The sequence below is a fragment of the Culex pipiens genome, chromosome 3, assembly GCF_016801865.2.
Source record: "Culex pipiens pallens isolate TS chromosome 3, TS_CPP_V2, whole genome shotgun sequence".
In the NCBI taxonomy this organism is placed as follows: Eukaryota; Metazoa; Arthropoda; class Insecta; order Diptera; family Culicidae; genus Culex; species Culex pipiens.
In genome coordinates, this window is record NC_068939.1 from 87185494 (window position 1) to 87207852 (window position 22359).

The 22359-nt window shown below is 37.7% G+C and overlaps 1 protein-coding gene across 1 annotated transcript in view; it reads left to right on the forward strand.

Moving 5' to 3' along the window:
• Positions 1-21025, forward strand: part of LOC120420157 (uncharacterized) — a 289113-nt gene extending 268088 nt beyond the window's left edge. The window contains exons 5-7 of the mRNA XM_052711204.1: positions 7424-7646; positions 15681-15776; positions 20065-21025. Of these exons, the coding sequence (XP_052567164.1) occupies positions 7424-7646; positions 15681-15776; positions 20065-20686 (941 nt within the window). The 3' untranslated portion in view covers positions 20687-21025. The remainder of the gene's footprint in view (positions 1-7423; positions 7647-15680; positions 15777-20064) is intronic.
• The last annotated feature ends 1334 nt before the right edge of the window (positions 21026-22359 follow it).

Below are 22359 nucleotides of genomic sequence, written 5' to 3' on the forward strand. Positions count from 1 at the left end.
GTGGCCACATTGTGTCCAAACTTTATTTCAGTGGGTTGGTTGAATTTGGCGATGCAAAACCATGATTTTTGACATGTCGCAAGTTATATGCGCCAGTTTACAAAAAATGGTCCACTGGAACCGTGTTCCGGATGTTCCGGGAGTCAAGCCATAGTGGCCACATTATGTCCAAACTTTATTTGAGTGTGTTGATTGAATTTGGCGATGCAAAACCATGATTTTTGACATGTCGCAAGTCATATGTGCCAGTTTACAAAAAATGGTCTATTGGAACCGTGTTCCGGATGTTCCGGGGGTCAAGCCATAGTGGCCACATTGTGTCCAAACTTGATTTCAGTGGGTTGGTTGACTTTTACGATACAAAACCATGATTTTTGACATGTCGCAAGCTATATGTGCAAGTTTCGTATAAATGGTCCTCTGGAACCGTGTTCCGGATGTTCCGGGGGTCAAGCCATAGTGGCCACATTGTGTCCAAACTTTATTTCAGTGGGTTGGTTGAATTTGGCGATACAAAACCATGATTTTTGACATGTCGCAAGCTATATGTGCAAGTTTCGTATAAATGGTCCTCTAGAACCGTGTTCCGGATGTTCCGGGAGTCAAGCCATAGTGGCCACATTATGTCCAAACTTTATTTGAGTGTGTTTTGATTGAATTTGGCGATGCAAAACCATGATTTTTGACATGTCGCAAGTTATATGTGCCAGTTTACAAAAAATGGTCTACTGGAACCGTGTTCCGGATGTTCCAGGGGTCAAGCCATAGTGGCCACATTGTATCCAAACTTTATTTCAGTAGGTTGGTTGACTTTCACGATACAAAACCATGATTTTTGACATGTCGCAAGCTATATGTGCAAGTTTCGTATAAATGGTTCTCTGGAACCGTGTTCCGGATGTTCCGGGGGTCAAGCCATAGTGGCCACATTGTGTCCAAACTTTATTTCAGTGGGTTGGTTGAATTTGGCGATGCAAAACCATGATTTTTGACATGTCGCAAGCTATGTGTGCAAGTTTCGTATAAATGGTTCTCTGGAACCGTGTTCCGGATGTTCCGGGGGTCAAGCCATAGTGGCCACATTGTGTCCAAACTTTATTTCAGTGGGTTGGTTGACTTTTACGATACAAAACCATGATTTTTGACATGTCGCAAGCTATATGTGCAAGTTTCGTATAAATGGTCCTCTAGAACCGTGTTCCGGATGTTCCGGGAGTCAAGCCATAGTGGCCACATTATGTCCAAACTTTATTTGAGTGTGTTTTGATTGAATTTGGCGATGCAAAACCATGATTTTTGACATGTCGCAAGTTATATGTGCCAGTTTACAAAAAATGGTCTACTGGAACCGTGTTCCGGATGTTCCAGGGGTCAAGCCATAGTGGCCACATTGTATCCAAACTTTATTTCAGTAGGTTGGTTGACTTTCACGATACAAAACCATGATTTTTGACATGTCGCAAGCTATATGTGCAAGTTTCGTATAAATGGTTCTCTGGAACCGTGTTCCGGATGTTCCGGGGGTCAAGCCATAGTGGCCACATTGTGTCCAAACTTTATTTCAGTGGGTTGGTTGAATTTGGCGATGCAAAACCATGATTTTTGACATGTCGCAAGCTATGTGTGCAAGTTTCGTATAAATGGTTCTCTGGAACCGTGTTCCGGATGTTCCGGGGGTCAAGCCATAGTGGCCACATTGTGTCCAAACTTTATTTCAGTGGGTTGGTTGACTTTTACGATACAAAACCATGATTTTTGACATGTCGCAAGCTATGTGTGCAAGTTTCGTATAAATGGTTCTCTGGAACCGTGTTCCGGATGTTCCGGGGGTCAAGCCATAGTGGCCACATTGTGTCCAAACTTTATTTCAGTGGGTTGGTTGACTTTTACGATACAAAACCATGATTTTTGACATGTCGCAAGCTATATGTGCAAGTTTCGTATAAATGGTCCTCTGGAACCGTGTTCCGGATGTTCCGGGGGTCAAGCCATAGTGGCCATACAAGGCCTGTTTATTATTTGGGATCTGTATCTGAATATTTTTTTTTTTTTGTATATTTTTACGAACACAACGAAGGCAAAATGTGACTTGTAATGTGTTATAGTCTTACCCACTCGTGGAACCGGTTCCGAGGGTGGCCAGAACCGAAACCGGTTGCCACACTTGCTAGGATGGTCCAACATTGATCCAAATATGTGTTGGGGCATGTTCTGTTTATTTACAGTAAGTTTTGTCAATTTTAATTAATTTTCTGTATGGATGCGGCCGGCCAGTCAAAAAGGTACCCCACTACGATCCGGAATAACTCCGGTGAAAATGGTCCAAACTCGGATTTCTCCCCGGAATCGAAAACTAGAGATCTTTCCCGTTCTTTTGACTACCGGATGTCAAGGATTTGGTCAAACAGGTCAAAAATACGGCAGTTTTAAAGATTTTTCGATTCTTCCATTCAGACGTTTAGCTTGTACGGGTTAATGATTTGGTTTTGTTCGTTGTAATAAAAAAATATATTATTTTATACAGCAATTCCCCACGAAAACAGCATGATTCGAAAAAAAGTTCTCCGATCGGGCTCTGGGGGTTTCTTGGTCGATATAATTAGACCCGTATTTTTTTGTTTGGCCATTAGGGTGACCTACGCCGTGTTAGGGTGGTCCAAAAAATGGCAATTTTCGTCGATTTTCGCAAAAACCACTTTTTTCAAAAAATCATATCTCCACGCCATTTCATCCGATTTTAGCTGTCTTAGATGCAAAAGAAAGGTGATTAGTTTGACTATTTAGGAAAAAAAGTTAGAAGTTTCAAAAATCTGGCTTAACATTTGAAAAGGTCGTATGAAAACTTAATATGCTGTTTTGAAGGTCTTGGGACCAAAGAGCCTATGTCTGAAAATATTTTTATCGGATTCCTCGGAAAACTTCACATTACTTATCAAAAAATAGTGAAGTTATGTTTTCGATACTCTGAGATATGATTTTTTGAAAATAAAAACTGAGTTTTTCGACGCGCCACGCGCAAAAATGGGAAAATGACGAAAACGGGAAAAAATCGACTTTTTGCCTTCGAGCAATTCTCTACGAAATCGGTCTTTTTTCTTCAATTTTAATTTTTGTATTTTTTAATCCGGCTGAAACTTTTTTGGTGCCTTCGGTATGCCCAAAGAAGCCATTTTGCATCATTAGTTTGTCCATATAATTTTCCATACAAATTCGGCAGCTGTCCATACAAAAATGATGTATGAAAATTCAAAAATCTGTATCTTTTGAAGGAATTTTTTGATCGATTTGGTGTCTTCGGCAAAGTTGTAGGTATGGATACGGACTACACTGGAAAAAATAATACACGGTAAAAAAAAATTTGGTGATTTTTTTATTTAACTTTTTATCACTAAAACTTGATTTACAAAAAAACACTATTTTTAATTTTTTTTATTTTTTGATATGTTTTAGAAGGCATAAAATGCCAACTTTTCAGAAATTTCCAGGTTGTGCAAAAAATCACTGACCGAGTTATGAATTTTTTAATCAATACTGATTTTTTCAAAAAATCGAAATTTTGGTCGTAAAAATTTTTCAACTTCATTTTTCGATGTAAAATCAAATTTGCAATCAAAAAGTACTTTACTAAAATTTTGATAAAGTGCACCGTTTTCAAGTTATAGCCATATTTAAGTGACTTTTTTGAAAATAGTCGCAGTTTTTCATTTTTTTAAATTAGTGCACATGTTTGCCCAGTTTTGAAAAAAATATTTTTGAAAAGCTGAGAAAATTCTCTATATTTTGCTTATTCGGACTATGTTGATACGACCTTTAGTTGCTGAGATATTGCAATGCAAAGGTTTAAAAACAGGAAAATTGATGTTTTCTAAGTTTCACCCAAACAACCCACCATTTTCTATCGTCAATATCTCAGCAACTAATGGTCCGATTTTCAATGTTAATATATGAAACAATTGTGAAATTTTCCGATCTTTTCGAAAAAAATATTTTTGGAATTTTCAAATCAAGACAAACATTTTAAAAGGGCGTAATATTGAATGTTTGGCCTTTGTGAAATGTTAGTCTTGATTTGAAAATTCCAAAAATATTTTTTTCGAAGAGATCGGAAAATTTCACAAATGTTTCATATATTAACATTGAAAATCGGACCATTAGTTGCTGAGATATTGACGATAGAAAATGGTGGGTTGTTTGGGTGAAACTTAGAAAACATCAATTTTCCTGTTTTTAAACCTTTGCATTGCAATATCTCAGCAACTAAAGGTCGTATCAACAAAGTCCAAATAAGCAAAATATAGAGAATTTTCTCAGCTTTTCAAAAATATTTTTTTCAAAACTGGGCAAACATGTGCACTAATTTAAAAAAATGAAAAACTGCGACTATTTTCAAAAAAGTCACTTAAATATGGCTATAACTTGAAAACGGTGCACTTTATCAAAATTTCAGTAAAGTACTTTTTGATTGCAAATTTGATTTTACATCGAAAAATGAAGTTGAAAAATTTTTACGACCAAAATTTCGATTTTTTGAAAAAATCAGTATTGATTAAAAAATTCATAACTCGGTCAGTGATTTTTTGCACAACCTGGAAATTTCTGAAAAGTTGGCATTTTATGCCTTCTAAAACATATCAAAAAATAAAAAAAATTAAAAATAGTGTTTTTTTGTAAATCAAGTTTTAGTGATAAAAAGTTAAATAAAAAAATCACCAAATTTTTTTTACCGTGTATTATTTTTTTCCAGTGTAGTCCGTATCCATACCTACAACTTTGCCGAAGACACCAAATCGATCAAAAAATTCCTTCAAAAGATACAGATTTTTGAATTTTCATACATCATTTTTGTATGGACAGCTGCCGAATTTGTATGGAAAATTATATGGACAAACTAATGATGCAAAATGGCTTCTTTGGGCATACCGAAGGCACCAAAAAAGTTTCAGTCGGATTAAAAAATACAAAAAAAATCGAATGACCGAAATCCTAGAGAACTGCTCCTTCCTCACTGAGGTAAGGCTATAATCCTGCTCTAAAAATGAACTTTTCATTAAGAGCTCAGAGACACACCTTTATGTATACTTATCGACTCAGAATCGAAAACTGAACAAATGTCTGTGTGTGTGTGTGTATGTATGTGTGTGTGTATGTGTGTGTGTGTATGTATGTATGTGTTCAAAATTCTTGCCAAGTTTTCTCAGCACTGGCTGTACCGATTTTGATCAAACCGGTTTCATTCGACTTGGTTAAGGGTCCCATACATCGCTATTGAATTGTTTGAAGTTTCGATAAGTAGTTCAAAAGTTATGTATAAAAATGTGTTTTCACATATATCCGGATCTCATTTATATGCATGTAAACGATGTCCGGTTCCATCATCCGACCCATCGTTGGTTAGGTAATCAAGAGACCTTTCCAACAAGTCCACAACATTCAAGATCTGGCAACCCTGTCTTGAGTTATGACCACTTAAGTGAAATTTATGTACTTTTTTGAAGCCGGATCTCACTTAAATGTATGTAAACGATGTCCAAATCCATCATCCGACCCATCGTTGGTTAGGTAATCAATAGACCATTCCAACGAGTCCAGAACATTCAAGATCTGGCAACCCTGTCTCGAGTTATGATCACTTAAGTGATATTTATGTACTTTTTTGATGCCGGATCTCACTTAAATGTATGTAAACGATGTCCGGGTCCATCATCCGACCCATCGTTGGTTAGATAATCAAGAGACCTTTCTAACGAGTCCATAACATTGAAGATCTGGCAACTCTGTCTCGAGTTATGACCACTTAAGTGCTATTTATGTACATATTTTTCTGGATCTAAAAAAAATAGCTGTGATATGTGTCCAAACCACTCATATTACACATTGTTGATAAAAAGTGAGGAAGGCATCAACCACATAGGTGGATTAAGTTAGTTTTTCACTAAAACGGCGATAACTTAAAAACTTTAGCGATGACCTATACATGTTAGGGTACCAAAATTTTCGTAATTGATTCGCAACTTTTGGTACCCTAACATGTATAGGTCATCGCTAAAATTTTCAAGTTATCGCCGTTTTAGTGAAAAAAGTCGTTTTTTCCCGTTTTCGTCCTTTTTCCACTTTTGCGCGTCGCGCGTCGAAAAACTTTATTTTTTTATTTTCAAAAAATCGTATCTCAGAGTATCGAAAACATAACTTCACCATTTGTTGATATGTTATGTAAAATTTTCCGAGGAATCCGATAAAAATATTTTCAGACATAGGCTTTTTGGTCCCGAGACAGCATTTTAAGTTTTCATACGACCTTTTCATATGTTAAGCTAGATTTTTGAAACTTCTTACTATTTTTCTTAAATAGCCAAACTAATTCACTTTCTTTTGCGTCTAAAACAGCTAAAATCGGATGAAAAGGCGCAGAGATACGATTTTTTGAAAAAAGTGGTTTTTGAGAAAATCGACGAAAATTGCAATTTTTCGGACCATCCTAACACGGCGTAGGTCACCCTAATGGCCAAACGAAAAAAATATGGGTCTATGGGTCGGCCAAGGATTTCCCAGAAAAAAATTGAGCTCGATCGGAGAACTTTTTTTTTTGAACCATGCTGTTTTCGTGGGGAATGGCTGTATAAATAAGCTGAATATTTGTAACAACTCCGCAGCAAAATCTTTAATTTTATTCCAAAAGCAACTTTAAATAGAAAAAAAAGTCGTCACACAAATTTTCCAAACCTTTAAATGAAGCATAATTCGATAACTTAATGAAACACGATAAAGTTTCGCCCGACTAGATGCCTTCATGCATGAATAATGAATAAAGCTGCAATTAAAAGTCCCGCGGGAAGGGAAACTCTTCCCGGTGTTTCGCCGTGTTCGATGACATTATCCTTCGTCGTCATTTTGCCATGTTCGAACGCAGAAGGAAAAAAAAAGCGCTCGAAAAAAGTGCTGCACCCAGGAAGAAGACGTAAATTAACATCTTAATTAAAAAACTTTCCCCTTCGGGAAATCCAGCATCGTCGCTGTTCTTCGGGGAGACCGAGCAAGACCACTTAAGAAAATGCCACTTCTTCAACTCAACGAGAGGAGCAACAGCACAGCTAAGGGGAAGAAAATTTTCCAACCCCGACTCCCGAACTTTCCGTCCGTCAATTTCCGCGCTGGTGAAACAACTTTGGTGCGGCGAGTTTCAGCGTTTATGTATTTTAGCCGTTTAATTCATTTAGAATTTCTCGCGCGCGTCCAATTTTGTCCATTATTTAATTTTTTGGGTTCGCACCGCAAGCTGTTTATTTTTCTTGTGTTAATGAAGGATATTTAAATATGTTGACGATATGTTGTTTAGTTTAAAGTTATCCTCAAACGATGTGTCAAATTGTACAACAAATCAGCAAACCACTAATAAATCAAAATTTCCCCCACTCTCCAATTCCAGGTGTCGGAGTGATTTTGGTGACCGTGAGTGGCGCCGCGTGGCGTATGACGGCCCCCGGGGCGCCGCCCTGTCTCGGGCTCGGCTCGACCGTCGATCTGGGCCGGTGCTCGCGTCGACCGTGTGGCCGCGGCGGAAGCACCCCCCACGGACTGCTGTATCCGGAGTTCCAGCACCGGCCACCACCGCCATCCTACCAGGCCAGCATGCAGGAGTACAGGTTAAGGTGAGTGAAAGAGAGGGATGCGGTTGAAACTAATATTTTCATATTTTCCCACCACATTTTGTGATGCAGTGTGGGTTTGTGTTGGTGGAGTGGGTTGTGTGCAACGATAATAATTATTTACGACCAGCCATTAGCTAAAATTGCTACGATTAGTTTGAAATGTGGTTAATATTTTGTCAAAATCAAGTGCAGTTTGGAAGAATTGATGGCGTGATCACAAAAGGGGTAAAACTGCAAATTTTAGCATGGTCAAAAAGGTCGATTTCGAATTTGTATTTTTGTTGGGGTGAAATGACCCATTTGTCAGGCTCCAAACAATTTTGCGGGCTGGTCATATAAAATGAGTATGAGCAATTCTCTACCAAATCCGGAAATAGATTTTATATGTATTTTTTTATTTGGCTCAAACTTTGTGGGGGCCTTCCCTATGACCAAAGAAGCTATTTTGTGTCATTGGTTCACCCATACAAGTCTCCATACAATTTTGGTTGCTGTCCATTCAAAAATGGTACGTAAATATTCAAACAGCTGCAACTATTGAGTGAATTTTCTGATCAATTTGGTGTCTTCGGCAAAGTTGTAGGTATTGTTGAGGACTTTTGAGAAAAAAAAAGGTACACGGAAATTTTTTTTGTAGATTTTTTATTCAACTTTTTTTTTACAAAAACTCAATTTCGCAAAATACGTATTTTTTTATTTTCGACATTTTTTGATTTGTTTTAGGGGACAAAAATTCGCAACTTTTGGGCTATAGAGAAACATGGTGAAAAATCTGACGTCGAGTTAAATTTTTTTAACAAATAGTGATTTTTGGAAAAAAAGGTGCAGGTGGTTATGTTCTACATGACCAATATGACAAAGAACTTTGTACAAAATTCCTAAAAAATATTCTATTTTATTTTATATTTTTAAAACATTGCCTATGTATTTAATCCTAAATAATTAATTCCTATAAAATGTTTTCAATCTTTGGCACCTCTGTGGAAACAGTGGTGCAACATTCTCGCGTGACAGTTCCACGTAAACAGGAGAGGAGGCAAAATTTGCAGCATGTTGCCACATTTCATGCGAACTATTTAAGCTAACAGATAGCCTCAGAAAAATTCAGTGCCTTACGAGGTTTCGACAAAAGCGGATCCACGGTGGTAATTTTATTGCTCACACACACACACGCACACATTGAAAGACACAGTTTGTGCACTAAATTGGGAGGAATTCTGTTCTTATGAAGATTGTAAGGACGGTCACCGGACCAGAATGATTTGGGGCAATGGGCTTGGGACCACATTTATAGGATATTGGCCACACCCGGAGTGGCCAGTGCCCTCGGGAAGGTTCTACCGGGGGGACTTTATTCGAACCATACGACTTGGGCCAATATGGGTATCAAAATTCATGGTTATTGAAACTGGTAATGAAAATGGGCATTTTGACCGGATTGGCCACACCCGGAGTGGCCAGTGCCCTCGGGAAGGTTCTACCGGGGGGACATTAATCGAACCATACGACTTGGGGCAATATGGGTATCAAAATTCATGGTTTTTTAAACTGGTAATGAAAATGGCCATTTTGACCGGATTGGCCACACCCGGAGTGGCAATTGTCCTGGGGAAGGTTCTACAGGGGGGGGGGGGGGGGAGATTAATCGAACCATACGACTTGGGGCAATATGGGTATCAAAATTCATGGTTTTTGAAACTTGTAATGAAAATGGCCATTTTGACCGGATTGGCCACACCCGGAGTGGTCAGTGCCCTGGGAAAGGTTCTACCAGGGGGACATTAATCGAACCATACGACTTGGGGCAATTTTGATACCCATATTGCCCCAAGTCGTATGGTTCGATTAATGTCCCCCTGGTAGAACCTTCCCGAGGGCACTGGCCACTCCGGGTGTTACCAATTCGGTCAAAATGGCCATTTTCATTACCGGTTTCAAAAACCATGAATTTTGATACGCATATTGCCCCAAGTCGTATGGTTCCGTAAATGTCCTCCCGGTAGAACCTTCCCTCAGGGCAATGGCCACTCCGGGTGTGGCCAATCCTGCCAAAATGGCCATTTTCATTACCAGTATCAAAAACCATGAATTTTGATACCCATATTGCCCAAATTTATATGGTTCCGTAAATGTCCTCCCGGTAGAACCTTCCCTCAGGGCAATGGCCACTCCGGGTGTGGCCAATCCTGCCAAAATGGTCATTTTCATTACCAGTATCAAAAACCATGAATTTTGATACCCATATTGCCCAAATTTGTATGGTTCCGTAAATGTCCTCCCGGTAGAACCTTCCCTCAGGGCAATGGCCACTCCGGGTGTGGCCAATCCTGCCAAAATGATCATTTTCATTACCAGTATCAAAAACCATGAATTTTGATACCCATATTGCCCAAATTTGTATGGTTCCGTAAATGTCCTCCCGGTAGAACCTTCCCTCAGGGCAATGGCCACTCCGGGTGTGGCCAATCCTGCCAAAATGGCCATTTTCATCACCAGTATCAAAAACCATGAATTTTGATACGCATATTGCCCCAAGTCGTATGGTTCCGTAAATGTCCTCCCGGTAGAACCTTCCCTCAGGGCAATGGCCACTCCGGGTGTGGCCAATCCTGCCAAAATGGCCATTTTCATTACCAGTATCAAAAACCATGAATTTTGATACCCATATTGCCCAAAATTATATGGTTCCGTAAATGTCCTCCCGGTAGAACCTTCCCTCAGGGCAATGGCCACTCCGGGTGTGGCCAATCCTGCCAAAATGGTCATTTTCATTACCAGTATCAAAAACCATGAATTTTGATACCCATATTGCCCAAATTTGTATGGTTCCGTAAATGTCCTCCCGGTAGAACCTTCCCTCAGGGCAATGGCCACTCCGGGTGTGGCCAATCCTGCCAAAATGATCATTTTCATTACCAGTATCAAAAACCATGAATTTTGATACCCATATTGCCCAAATTTGTATGGTTCCGTAAATGTCCTCCCGGTAGAACCTTCCCTCAGGGCAATGGCCACTCCGGGTGTGGCCAATCCTGCCAAAATGGCCATTTTCATCACCAGAATCAAAAACCATGAATTTTGATACGCATATTGCCCCAAGTCGTATGGTTCCGTAAATGTCCTCCCGGTAGAACCTTCCCTCAGGGCAATGGCCACTCCGGGTGTGGCCAATCCTGCCAAAATGGCCATTTTCATTACCAGTATCAAAAACCATGAATTTTGATACCCATATTGCCCAAAATTATATGGTTCCGTAAATGTCCTCCCGGTAGAACCTTCCCTCAGGGCAATGGCCACTCCGGGTGTGGCCAATTCTGCCAAAATGGCCATTTTCATCACCAGTATCAAAAACCATGAATTTTGATACGCATATTGCCCCAAGACGTATGGTTCCGTAAATGTCCTCCCGGTAGAACCTTCCCTCAGGGCACTGGCCACTCCGGGTGTGGCCAATCCTGCCAAAATGGCCATTTTCATTGCCAGTATCAAAAACCATGAATTTTGATACCCATATTGCCCAAATTTATATGGTTCCGTAAATGTCCTCCCGGTAGAACCTTCCCTCAGGGCAATGGCCACTCCGGGTGTGGCCAATCCTGCCAAAATGGTCATTTTCATTACCAGTATCAAAAACCATGAATTTTGATACCCATATTACCCAAATTTGTATGGTTCCGTAAATGTCCTCCCGGTAGAACCTTCCCTCAGGGCATTGGCCACACCGGGTGTGGCCGATATCCTACCAAATTGTTCCCAATAATTTCGGTATTCCGGTGACCGTTCTGGCTACCGTCAATAACTTCTTGGACCTCCTCTCAAGTTCGTGCACCACCTGCGTGTGTGTGTGTGTGAGCAATAAAATTCCCAACGTAAGGTCCGTCTTTGATGAAAGTCTGATGGACACTAAATCCTCCAGAGGCTAACTTTTAGCTTAAATAGTTTTCACGGCATCTACGCAACAGAAACAGAATGTCACGCCGAGGGCTTGCGACGGTAACGCTACATTTTCGAAAAATTTTGCATTGACACCGCAGATAGAGCTTTAAGACAAAGTCCTTTGTCAAAATTCATGAAAAAAAAAATTACGAAATTTTTAAATGTTAAATTGAATTTCCAAGGGACCATCCATAAACCACGTGGACACTTAGGGGGGGGGGGGGGTATGGCGATTGTCCACGCTCCATACAAAAAAGATTTTTTTTGTATGGACAATTGTCCACGAAGGGGGGGGGGGGGGGTTAAGGATCCCAAAAAAGTGTCCACGTGGTTTATGGATGGTCCAGAATCGAAAAGTACTGTTCAGATTTTTTTGATAAACGGCTCTGTTTTCAAGATATAGCCACCGAAAGTTTGAATTTAGCGAAATATTTGCATTTTTTTCGATTTTTAAAAATAGTGATGATGAGTAACCATTCCTAATTTTTTTGAAAAGAAAATTTGCTATAAAATTGTCTAAGAGACATTGAAGATTTTACCTCTGGTTGCTGAGATACAGCTGCTCAAAGAAATAGAAACTTTAATATTGAATTTTTCGACGCCACACTCAAACAGCCCACAATTTTCTTAGGTTTATATCTCAGCAAGCAAAATAATCCGATTTTCAATGTTAAAACATGAAACATTCGTGAAATTTTCTGATCTTTTCCAAAAAAAAACATTTAAAAAAATCAAATCAAGACAAACATTTTGAAAGGGCGTAATGTTTCATTTTTTTAATTCACCTTTGTGTACCGATTTGCCCCACTTACCGTTGACCTAGAGTGCTCATATTTTTGCCAGATGCTAGTTTTATATGTACGAACAACCCCTTAAAATTTCAGGCAAATTGGAGAGGTCCAAACGACGTCTCATACTGCCCTGTTCGTGGACTCGCTCTTAAGTACAATCAGCTGGAATCAAGTTAAAATGCGTTTTCCTGCGTTTAGAATCACTTTTGGCATGTTTGAGTTGGTTTAAAAATCGTTGGAAATTTTGATAATTTTCGATGTTTAGGTTTTGTTTTCGCTTCTGTTTTCGTTAAATCTTTCATTTTTTGAAAATTAATTATTGCAAAACAACTAAACTAGTGTAAAATGAACTTTAAAACACTTTTTCAATGCAGATGCTGACAATATGGCTTGTTATATAAATTTTTATATTTAAAAAATTAAAAATGATAAAAATATTTTTCTTTTTTTCATATTAAAAAAGTATGTTTTTTCACCCCAAACTTCAGCCAATTTGGTCCATCCCATCTCGAGATATCGTGGCACCCGCAAATCAACTCGGTGTTCCGAGAAAAACGCTCACAAATTAAGACAATTCGCTTTGCGCATGGCAAAAATTTAAACTAAAATCGTCTTCTTCTCACTTAAATCATGAAATATCTTCATGAAACTTTCAGGAGAGATTGGATATCATCTTTATAAAGGATTTAATAAATTTTCGAAAATATAAAATATTGAGATTTTCTACATTTATGTAACCCCTTAATTTTTGTAAAAAATTAATTTTCCTCATTGTTATCTAAAGGAGGTATCAGACAATTACAAACAAACTCGCATTTTTTGACAGTATGATGTTTTGCCTGCATTTGTTTGCAAAAACGTGACCCTGCATACATTTTGCTTTGTTTACGAGTTTGGAAAACAGTCAAAAACGAAAAAGTGCGAGTTTGTTTGTTTGTCATAGTCTAACACCTCCTTGACTAACCCTTATTTTTCAAAAACTATTGGTTCATTTGAACTTTTGTGTAATTTTCTGCTCTTTTCTATAAAAATCATATCGAATTTTTTGAGTCAAGATTATCCCCTTGAATGGACTGAGAGCGCCTATAATTTTTTTATCGCAACGTTATTTTAATAGAAGAGAGCAGACAATTTCACAACGGTTTAATTTTTTAAAATTATGAAAATCGAACCAAAACATCACGAGTAGAAAATGTATCATAAAGATTATACTTAACACTCTCTTAGACTGCATTTCAACAACCAGCAATCCGGTCATAAAGTCAAATAAAAAATTTGAAAAGCCTACCGTCATCAGGGGTGACCATATTTTAGATTTTGTTTCCATTTTTTTTTTTTCAAAGGTGTCTCCGGTATCAGAGTTTGAACATTTCATATTCCTGCGGTGATAGACATTTATTACATTTTTGAGATTATTTTAACATATTTTCAATGTTTGGTGAAATTTCGATGTTTTGTTAGGCAAAAAATTGTTTTCGTTATAACTCAATTTTTTTTGAAAACTAATGATTGAAAAACTAAGGTTAAAACACTTTAGTCATTCAACTGTCGAGAATATGCCGTTTTTTTCACAGTTAATAATTCAGGTACTTTGCCATTGTTGAAATCCCCTTTCAAGGATTCGAATTTATAGCCTACATATAATTTTTAAGTTAAGTGATTTAAATAAATTTGCAATTATTTAAAAACCGTGAAGAAGTAATTGATTTTTTTTCACCGAATTATATTCCATGAAAATTTTAGTTATATCTAATTTTCAACAAGGAGGTGACAATGATTTTTAGTACATAAACTGGGAGTTCAGCATTTGTTGAAAGCTCAAATAATAAATGTTAAAATAATGCATTTTATTTTTAAGTCAGCATTCTACCAAAAATGAATTGCTTATGAACAAAACTGAACAATGATACGAAAAATGATTTAAAAGTAGCTGTTAAGACGATTTATTTTAATTTACATATGTATTTACAAACGTCACATTGACATTTCAAAGATTTGTACATTTCATTTAAAATAATCTAAACAGTCATCCATCCATGCATTTGTTTATCAAACGTGGAAAAACACTGGTTTTGTTCATAGAACCAGATGGTTTCCTCTTACTGAAACTGTTTTTATTTTAATTCATTGGGTAATTCTGAAGTCTGATGATTCAATAAATAAATAACAAAAGTTAATAAAATCATTCCACCCGATTATGAAGACATGTTGGAAATAGTCAGCATAATGGAAACTTAGCAAGAAAATGCACAATTTGATTTCAAAATGATCGCACTAACCAGCAATCATCAAATTTCCCGACACCACAGCGGTGGTGTTCTTGCACGTGTCAACCCTCAAAAGTGCGATCTGTTTGTCTGTCTGTCTCGTGGTTAGTTTCGTTGGCGCCTACCATCATCACCCGCAACGTATCCCGCCATTATTCAAAATTAATTATGTACATAATCACACGACACAGTCCTGAATAATTCAATTACTAATTAAAACAATTTTCCAAATGAGATTTAGACAAATTGTACTCCACTGAAACATTGCTAGCGAGAGAGAGTGTGGAAGTTAGTAGGTGCTGCCATGTTTAGTCATTATTAAACACACTGAGCCACCTCTTCCACCTTCTCATGGAATCACGTCGCAAATCGCAAAGAGGGAGAAGAGAAGAGATATGACAAAGTTTTGCGGGCCCTGTTCCGGCGGTGACTGCGTTGGACTGACCAACCTGATATATGTGTGATTTGCCACTGCGGCCGGCCAGGTTCGAAATCAACTGCAACTGCCCCTCGGCAGTTAGGGGCCGATGGTAATTATTTAGATTAACAGTTGAACATTTATCTCAATTTTAGTACGGGCCATGGGAAAACTTTGGTTCGGTTCGGGGCATCGTCGTTCAGGCACGCTTAGGCCTTTTGAAGGGACGGTGGTAGAGAGGGAAGGTGGTGAGATATCCACACAGGAGGTACTAAATTATGCCGGAGATTTAAACAAGCTCCGCAGGAGTTATCATCGCCATGTTGACCTAGGGTTCACAGGACGAGAGCCGGCCGGAGAGGCCTAAATTGAAAGCAAACGGCACACGGATGTGACCGTTGGACGGTCAGTGTACCGTAGAAATGGGATCTTTTTATTTATGAAGATATTGTTTCAAAACCATATAACACCTTATTTTAATCTGCAATGTTAAAGTCAATACAATTTATTACCATAAACCAAATCACCTAAATTAGAGTAATATTCAGTTCCTCTCCGTTAGACGGTATTCTTAGACACTTGTACTAATCGCCCCAATTCGATTCTTCCCCCCTCTGGACAGGCTTCTTCTATTGGATAGAGATCGTCAATCTGGAAGAATGCGCAGCACGGCGTCGCCCCCACCAACCTATCGATCCAACGTCGGGAGTCTACTAAGGTAAGTATCTATCAAGTGACGGTGCTGGCTGCTACTTCCTACTAAGTGGGGCAGGTTCTGATCGGTTCGGGTTCCAGGGAGATAGATGGATGGCGCGGCAAGATTGATGGCAGTCCGCAGGGGATTGTAATGGCAAAGGCGAGAGCGAGTTTCTAATGTTTACTGCATAATTGATGAGAGTGTGGATTCCCCTGGAGGGGCCACTTCGAGACAAGGACACGGTTTCAGCCTTTTAGGTCACACGGTCGAGCTGGGTGGGGGTGTGATTTGCGTAAATATGCACTTTGTTTGGACGATTTATCGCTCGATATAACACACATGGGTCTGTGGTTTACCGAGCGTCTCCATGGTTTGTTTTTTTAATTTAATTTATGTATCATTTTGTTTTTTTTTGTATCCTAAAGAAAAACGAAAACATAATATTTAGAATTTATATTTTTGAGAATCAAAATTTAACTATTGTTGTTTCTTAATTTCAGGACAATTTATAGTCCAGCAAAGTCTCGTTCATATCTTCAACATTTTGTGAATTGTTTGTGAAATGTACAAAAATGTACAGAAAATATAAATCTATTAAAAAGGTTCAAAATCATCATCACTCCTGATAGGTCATGAGGATATTTCATGATTAAACTAAGTAAGAGACGATTTAAGCTCAAAATGTTGCCATGCTCAAAGCGAACTATCAAACTTTGTGAGCGTTTTACTCTAAACACCGAGTTGATTTACGAGTGCCACGATATCCCGAGATGGGATGGACCAAATTGACTGAAATTCGGGATGAAGACTCTGAAGCAGTGATGAAAATGAGTGATAAAAAAAACTATCATTTGGTTATCTCTGCACCAAAAAAATCCGAGAGTATAGCGACCGTCATTATAGCTTGTGAGATCTCTTCTTGTGTTTCGTGATTCCCATTGATTTTCTCTCTACCACTCCACCCCTTTTCCTCGACTATGCGCTCTCACAGCTGAGTCTCCCAATCTCTCCGTAAACTGCAATGAAAAAAAAAAAAAAAAGAAATTGGTGAATGTGCAAAAAAATCTTTGGCCGAGTTCTGAATTTTTGAATCGATTTAGATTTTTTTTAAATCCAAATATTGGTCGCAAAAAATTTTCCACTTAATTTTTCGATGTAAAATTAAATTTGCAATCAAAAAGTACTTCAGTGAAATTTTGATAAAGTGCACCGTTTTCAAGCTATAGCCTTTTTTTGTTTAACTTGTGTGCAGTTCTTTACGAAATCGATCCTTGTTATTTATTTTAATTTTTGTATTTTTTTAATCCGGCTGAAACTTTTTTGGTGTCTTCGGTATGCCCAAAGAGGCCATTTTGCATTATTAGTTTGTCCATATAATTTTCCATACCAATTTAGCAGCTGTCCATACAAAAATGATACATGAAAATCAAAAAATCTGTATCTTTTGAAAGATTTTTTTGATCGATTTGGTGTCTTTGGCAAAGTTGTAGGTATGGATAAGGACTACACTGAAAACAATGGTACACGGTGAATTTTTTTTGTGGTTTTTAGTTTCACATTTTGTCACTAAAACTTGATTTGCAAAAAAACATTTTTTTTTTCATTTTCTGATATGTTTCGGGGACATCAAATGCCAACTTTTCAGAAATTTGCAGAATGGGCAAAAAATCTTCGACCGAGTTATGATTTTTTTTAAATTAATACTGATTTTTCGATTTAAAATAGAATTTGCAATCAAAAAGTACTTCAGTGAATTTTTTGATAAACTGCACCGTTTTCAAGTAATAGCCATTTTTAGTTAACTTTTCTGAAAAAAATCGCAGTTTTCCATTTCTAAAAATTAGTGCCCATGTTTGCCCACTTTTGAAAAAAATATTTTTGAAAGGCTGAGAAAATTCTCTATCGAGGTTTTTGACCGAAGATGACGTTCGAATGGTGAACGTCCGAAGTGTCAATATCGCGCAGTAGCATTAACATTAGAAAAAAATGTGGATGTCATGCCATGGCACACTTTTTTCGTAATGGGACCATCCATAAACCATGTGGACACTTTAGGGGGGGGGGGGGGTATGGCGATTGTCCACGATCCATACAAAAAAGATTTTTTTTGTATGGACAATTGTCCACGAGGGGGGGGGGGGGGGTTGAGATTTCCAAAAAAGTGTCCACGTGGTTTGTGGATGGTCCCAATGTTGGTACCACTGCGTGATTTTGACATTTCGGGCGTTCAACTTTCAAACGCCATTTTCGCTTAAAAACCTGAATATTTTGAACCTTGTTGATACGACCCTTAATTGCTGAGATATTGCCACGCAAAAGTTTAAAAACAGAAAAATTGATGTTTTCTAAATCTCATCCAAACAACCCACCATTTTCTAACTTTCAAAAGGACGTAATATTGAATGTTTGGCCTCTATAAAACGATAGTTTTGATTTAAATATTTTGAAAATATTGTTTTCGAAGAGATCGGAAAATTTCACGAATGTTTCATATTTTAACATTGAAAATCGGACCATTAGTTGCTGAGATATCGACGTTAGAAAATGGTAGGTTGTTTGGGTGAGACTTTGAAAACATATTTTTTTCTTTTTTTTTATCTTTGCATGGCAATATCTTTGCAACTAAACGTCGTATCAACAAAGTTCAAAAAAGCAAAATATAGAAAATTTTCTCAGCTTTTCATATTCTTTCAAAAGTAGGAAAACATGGGCAACAATTAAAAAAAGGATTAACTGCTTTAACTTGAAAACAGTGCTGTTTATCAAAAATTTCACTGAAGTACTTTAAGATTGCAAACTAGATTATACATCGAAAAATAGTTTGAAAAAAATTTACGACAAATATTTTGATTTTTTGAAAAAATCATAATTGATTTGAAAAATTATTACTCGGACAGATTTTTTGCAAATTCTGGAAATTTCTGAAAAGTTGGCATTTGATGTCCCCTAAAACAAATCAGAATAAAATGTGTTTCTCTAAAACTAAGTTTTAGTTACAAAAAGTCAAATTATAAATCACAATTTTTTACCGTGTATTTTCACCGTAGTTTTTGTCCATACCTTAAACTTTGCCAAGACACCAAATCGATCAAAAAAATTTATTTAAGGTGAAGCCGTTGATCATTTTCGAAGAAAATTGATCATCACTATAAAATATTCTGTATCAAATTCAATTTAACGAATTTCTTCACCAAAAGGAATCAGCATGTGCCGGTTGTTGCCTTCTTGAAGCCACTGAAAGAATTTTTGGTCTAAATCAAATGCGTTTGAAAATTTATATAATTTTGTGGTACAATCATTGACGTCCTAGTTGGCAATCATTGATTAATGACGATTTCCATAACTTTGCAAGGAATGGGATAATCGTTACCAAAAGGAATCAGCATATGTAGGGCACTATTCTAAACAACTTGTAGAAGGAATTTTGTCAAAATATTAAAAACTACGCAAAATTTATATCTTTGAACGAAAAATCATGGCATTGATGGAAGTCATCACGTTAAAAGATGCATATTTTTGAATATTCATATTTCATTTTTGTATGGACAGCCTTCAAATTTGTATGGAAAATTATATGGACAAACTAATGATGCCAAATGGCTTCTTTGGGCATACCTAAGGCACCAAAAAAGTATCAGCTGGATTATAAAAAAAATAAAAATTAAAATTAAAAAAAAACGATTTCGTTGAGAATTGCTTAGAATTTGTTCAACTTTGGCTTGTATATTTAAAAAAAACCTCAAGAAACAGAATTAAATTTTTGAAGGAAGGTTTGAAATATTTTACCATAATGCGCAATAATTTATTTCATGATTTGGGCTATTGCTTTTTTGCTGCTTCCAATTAAATAACCATCATTCTGCAACAATCTGCCACAAATGTCTCACACGTGTGCTGATCAAAACGTAATACACAATATGAATTCAACATTAATGCATTATGGTTTTGCCTGTCAGCCACGTGTTGTAGCCAACAGGCAGAAATATATATTTATCAAATTAATGTCAGCGCGCACAAGGAAAATTTAATTGCGGTGATCGGGATATTTAATGCTGATTGCATTTTTTTTAATATCGAAAATCATTCATGAGCGGTTTGAACTCGTTTTTATCGATATAGCAACAGTGTCAATTAAATTGTTTAAATTTCCTTTCAAGCAAGGGTCATCGACTGTTATATTCCAAACGCCAATATTTGCTTTTGAACCTCCCCCGCATCGAATCTGTGCCACATTGATTGCTCACTTTACCAGCCAGAACCCTTAAGCTAACCCCAACTAACCGCAACTCTGTTTGCCTACCTTCCACAGAATCCCCCTCACCTCACGGTACAATAGCAGCAGCAACAACAACGCCACCACCGGCAACAACCCGGCCACCGGCGGCAGCACGACCAGTCTGTTTGGCGGCATCAGTGGCATCATCAACGGCGCCATGGGCAGCAGCACCAACAGTCTCAACGGTTCCACCAGTCCGGACCAGCACCTCCACCTCCAGCTCCATCCGGATCCGAGTGGGGGTGGCGCCCCACCGCCCACCTACCGAACCATCGACCGGCGAAGCTCGTCCGGAACGCCGGACCCGGACCAGCAGGACCAGAAGTCAGACGATAATGCCGGAACCATGGCGACGACGACATCACCGCCACCACCGCCGACTTCGGTTATTAAAATAGATGACAGTAAATCAACGCCTGCTGCTGGTGGTGACCACAACGTGGCCGGCGCCGGTACTGGATCCGCCGCCGTGGTGCTGAAACATAAACAACGAAATTCAATTACGCACGATTCAATTGAGGCCGACAGTGGAAGTAGTATTAAGCCGGACAAACCGAACCAGGACTTGGTTACGATTGTTACCATTTCCGGCACGCAACGCAGCAGCAGCGGTGAAGAAGGTGCGCTTCCTCCCGGGAAGGACGGACCGCTCTAGCCGGGTTAGAGTGGATACAAATAAAAAATCGCATATTTTTAAATTTCGAAAAAAAAATCACACAAATATAAAAACAAACACAAAAATCGCCATGGAAGTCTAGTTTTCGCATATGAATATGTTTTTTTTTTGTTGTTGTCCTCTTTTTGCCTTTAGTAGAAGAAGCGCGTGTTTTGGTTGTAAGCCGGCTTTGAGCGGGAGGAAAAAAGGGTTGTTGTTTTGTTGTGGAGGAGATTTATGCACGTGCCGGCGACTAGCTTTGGGGACGAAAAAAAAAACGGGGATGGATTTTATGTTGCAAAACACTCGCGAGAGTCATCCAATGGCGCGTGCAGTGCACACAGAGCCTACAGCTTTAGGGCGATGTATTTGAATAATGGATGGGGATGCTGCTCTGGTTTGGTTGCGAGCAAGATATGTAGGTCAGTTTGTTGGAACCAGAGTGTCGCAAAATGTGTTGAGAAGTTTTCTAAAACTATGAAATATAAAATAATTTAGTTGCGAGATTGTGTTTGCGACTTAGGATCAAGCGGCATTTTTATGGCGGACAGATATTTATTTTGTGTATCTAGCTGATATCAAAAGCTTGAAGTTCAACTTGGGAAAAAACTTCAAAATATCCCTAAATAAATAACAAAAATCGATCTCTCAATTTCCATAATCCATAACCGAGTTTTATTTTTTAATTTTTTTGATAAACTTCATGGGTCATTCATATATGTTTTGTCAGAAAGGCTTGATTAATTGTTATTTTTATTTAATTATTTTTTAAAACTTTGACTTTTTCTGCGGCCAAATTATTAGTCAAACTGGTTGCAATACTCTTGGTGAAAATAGTTGTATTAACATGCAGTTTTCTGAAATAATACGCTCAGATGAATATTATTACTATTTGCCTGGGAGTTCAGAAAATTATAAATATTCGATTTTTTTAATTGACTCAGTTTTTCATACCTACGTGTTTGATATGTCCAAAATGTTGAAAACTTGTTCGCTGAAAAAAATATCTTCAAATATTCAAAAAGCAATATCTCTGCGATTCAATGATTTTTCGAGAAAAATAGAACAAATTTTAAAAATTTTTGAACATTTTTAATCTTGATTTTTTTTTTTGCAATTCTGTCGTGAAACTACTTACTACTTTTCCTGTGATTCTTGAATGACGAAACACGCTCGTTCTCTCAAACAAAAATTATAAAATCGAATAAGAAAACTTTTCAAAACCAATGCTAAAAAGTTTACTTTTCAGCTCTGAAATGCATGCTGAAAAGGTGAACCTTTTAGCACTTGTTTCGAAAAGTAATACTTTTCAACATTGTTTTGATTTAAACGGCGGATTTAGCATAAGCATAAGCATAGGTCATTGTTTTGATTTAAACGGCGGATTGACTAAATACATGGATATTTCACTTACAATTCCATTCAAAGGTTGTTTTTGTTGAAAGGAACTCGTTGCAAAACTTGTTTTTTCAGCATTTTTTTTTGTACGACAATATTATTCATGGTTTTTTTTTCAAACGAATTATTTCAAAGCATTTTTACTGTTGTGCCACTTATTTTAAAAACCTTTTCTGAAGCAAATCTTCAAAAATCATTCAAAAACTTTAAAATTGAATATTCAATAAGCCTTTGAATGTTTTTTATGTCAAAATGCACCTTTTCCGAATCGTGGT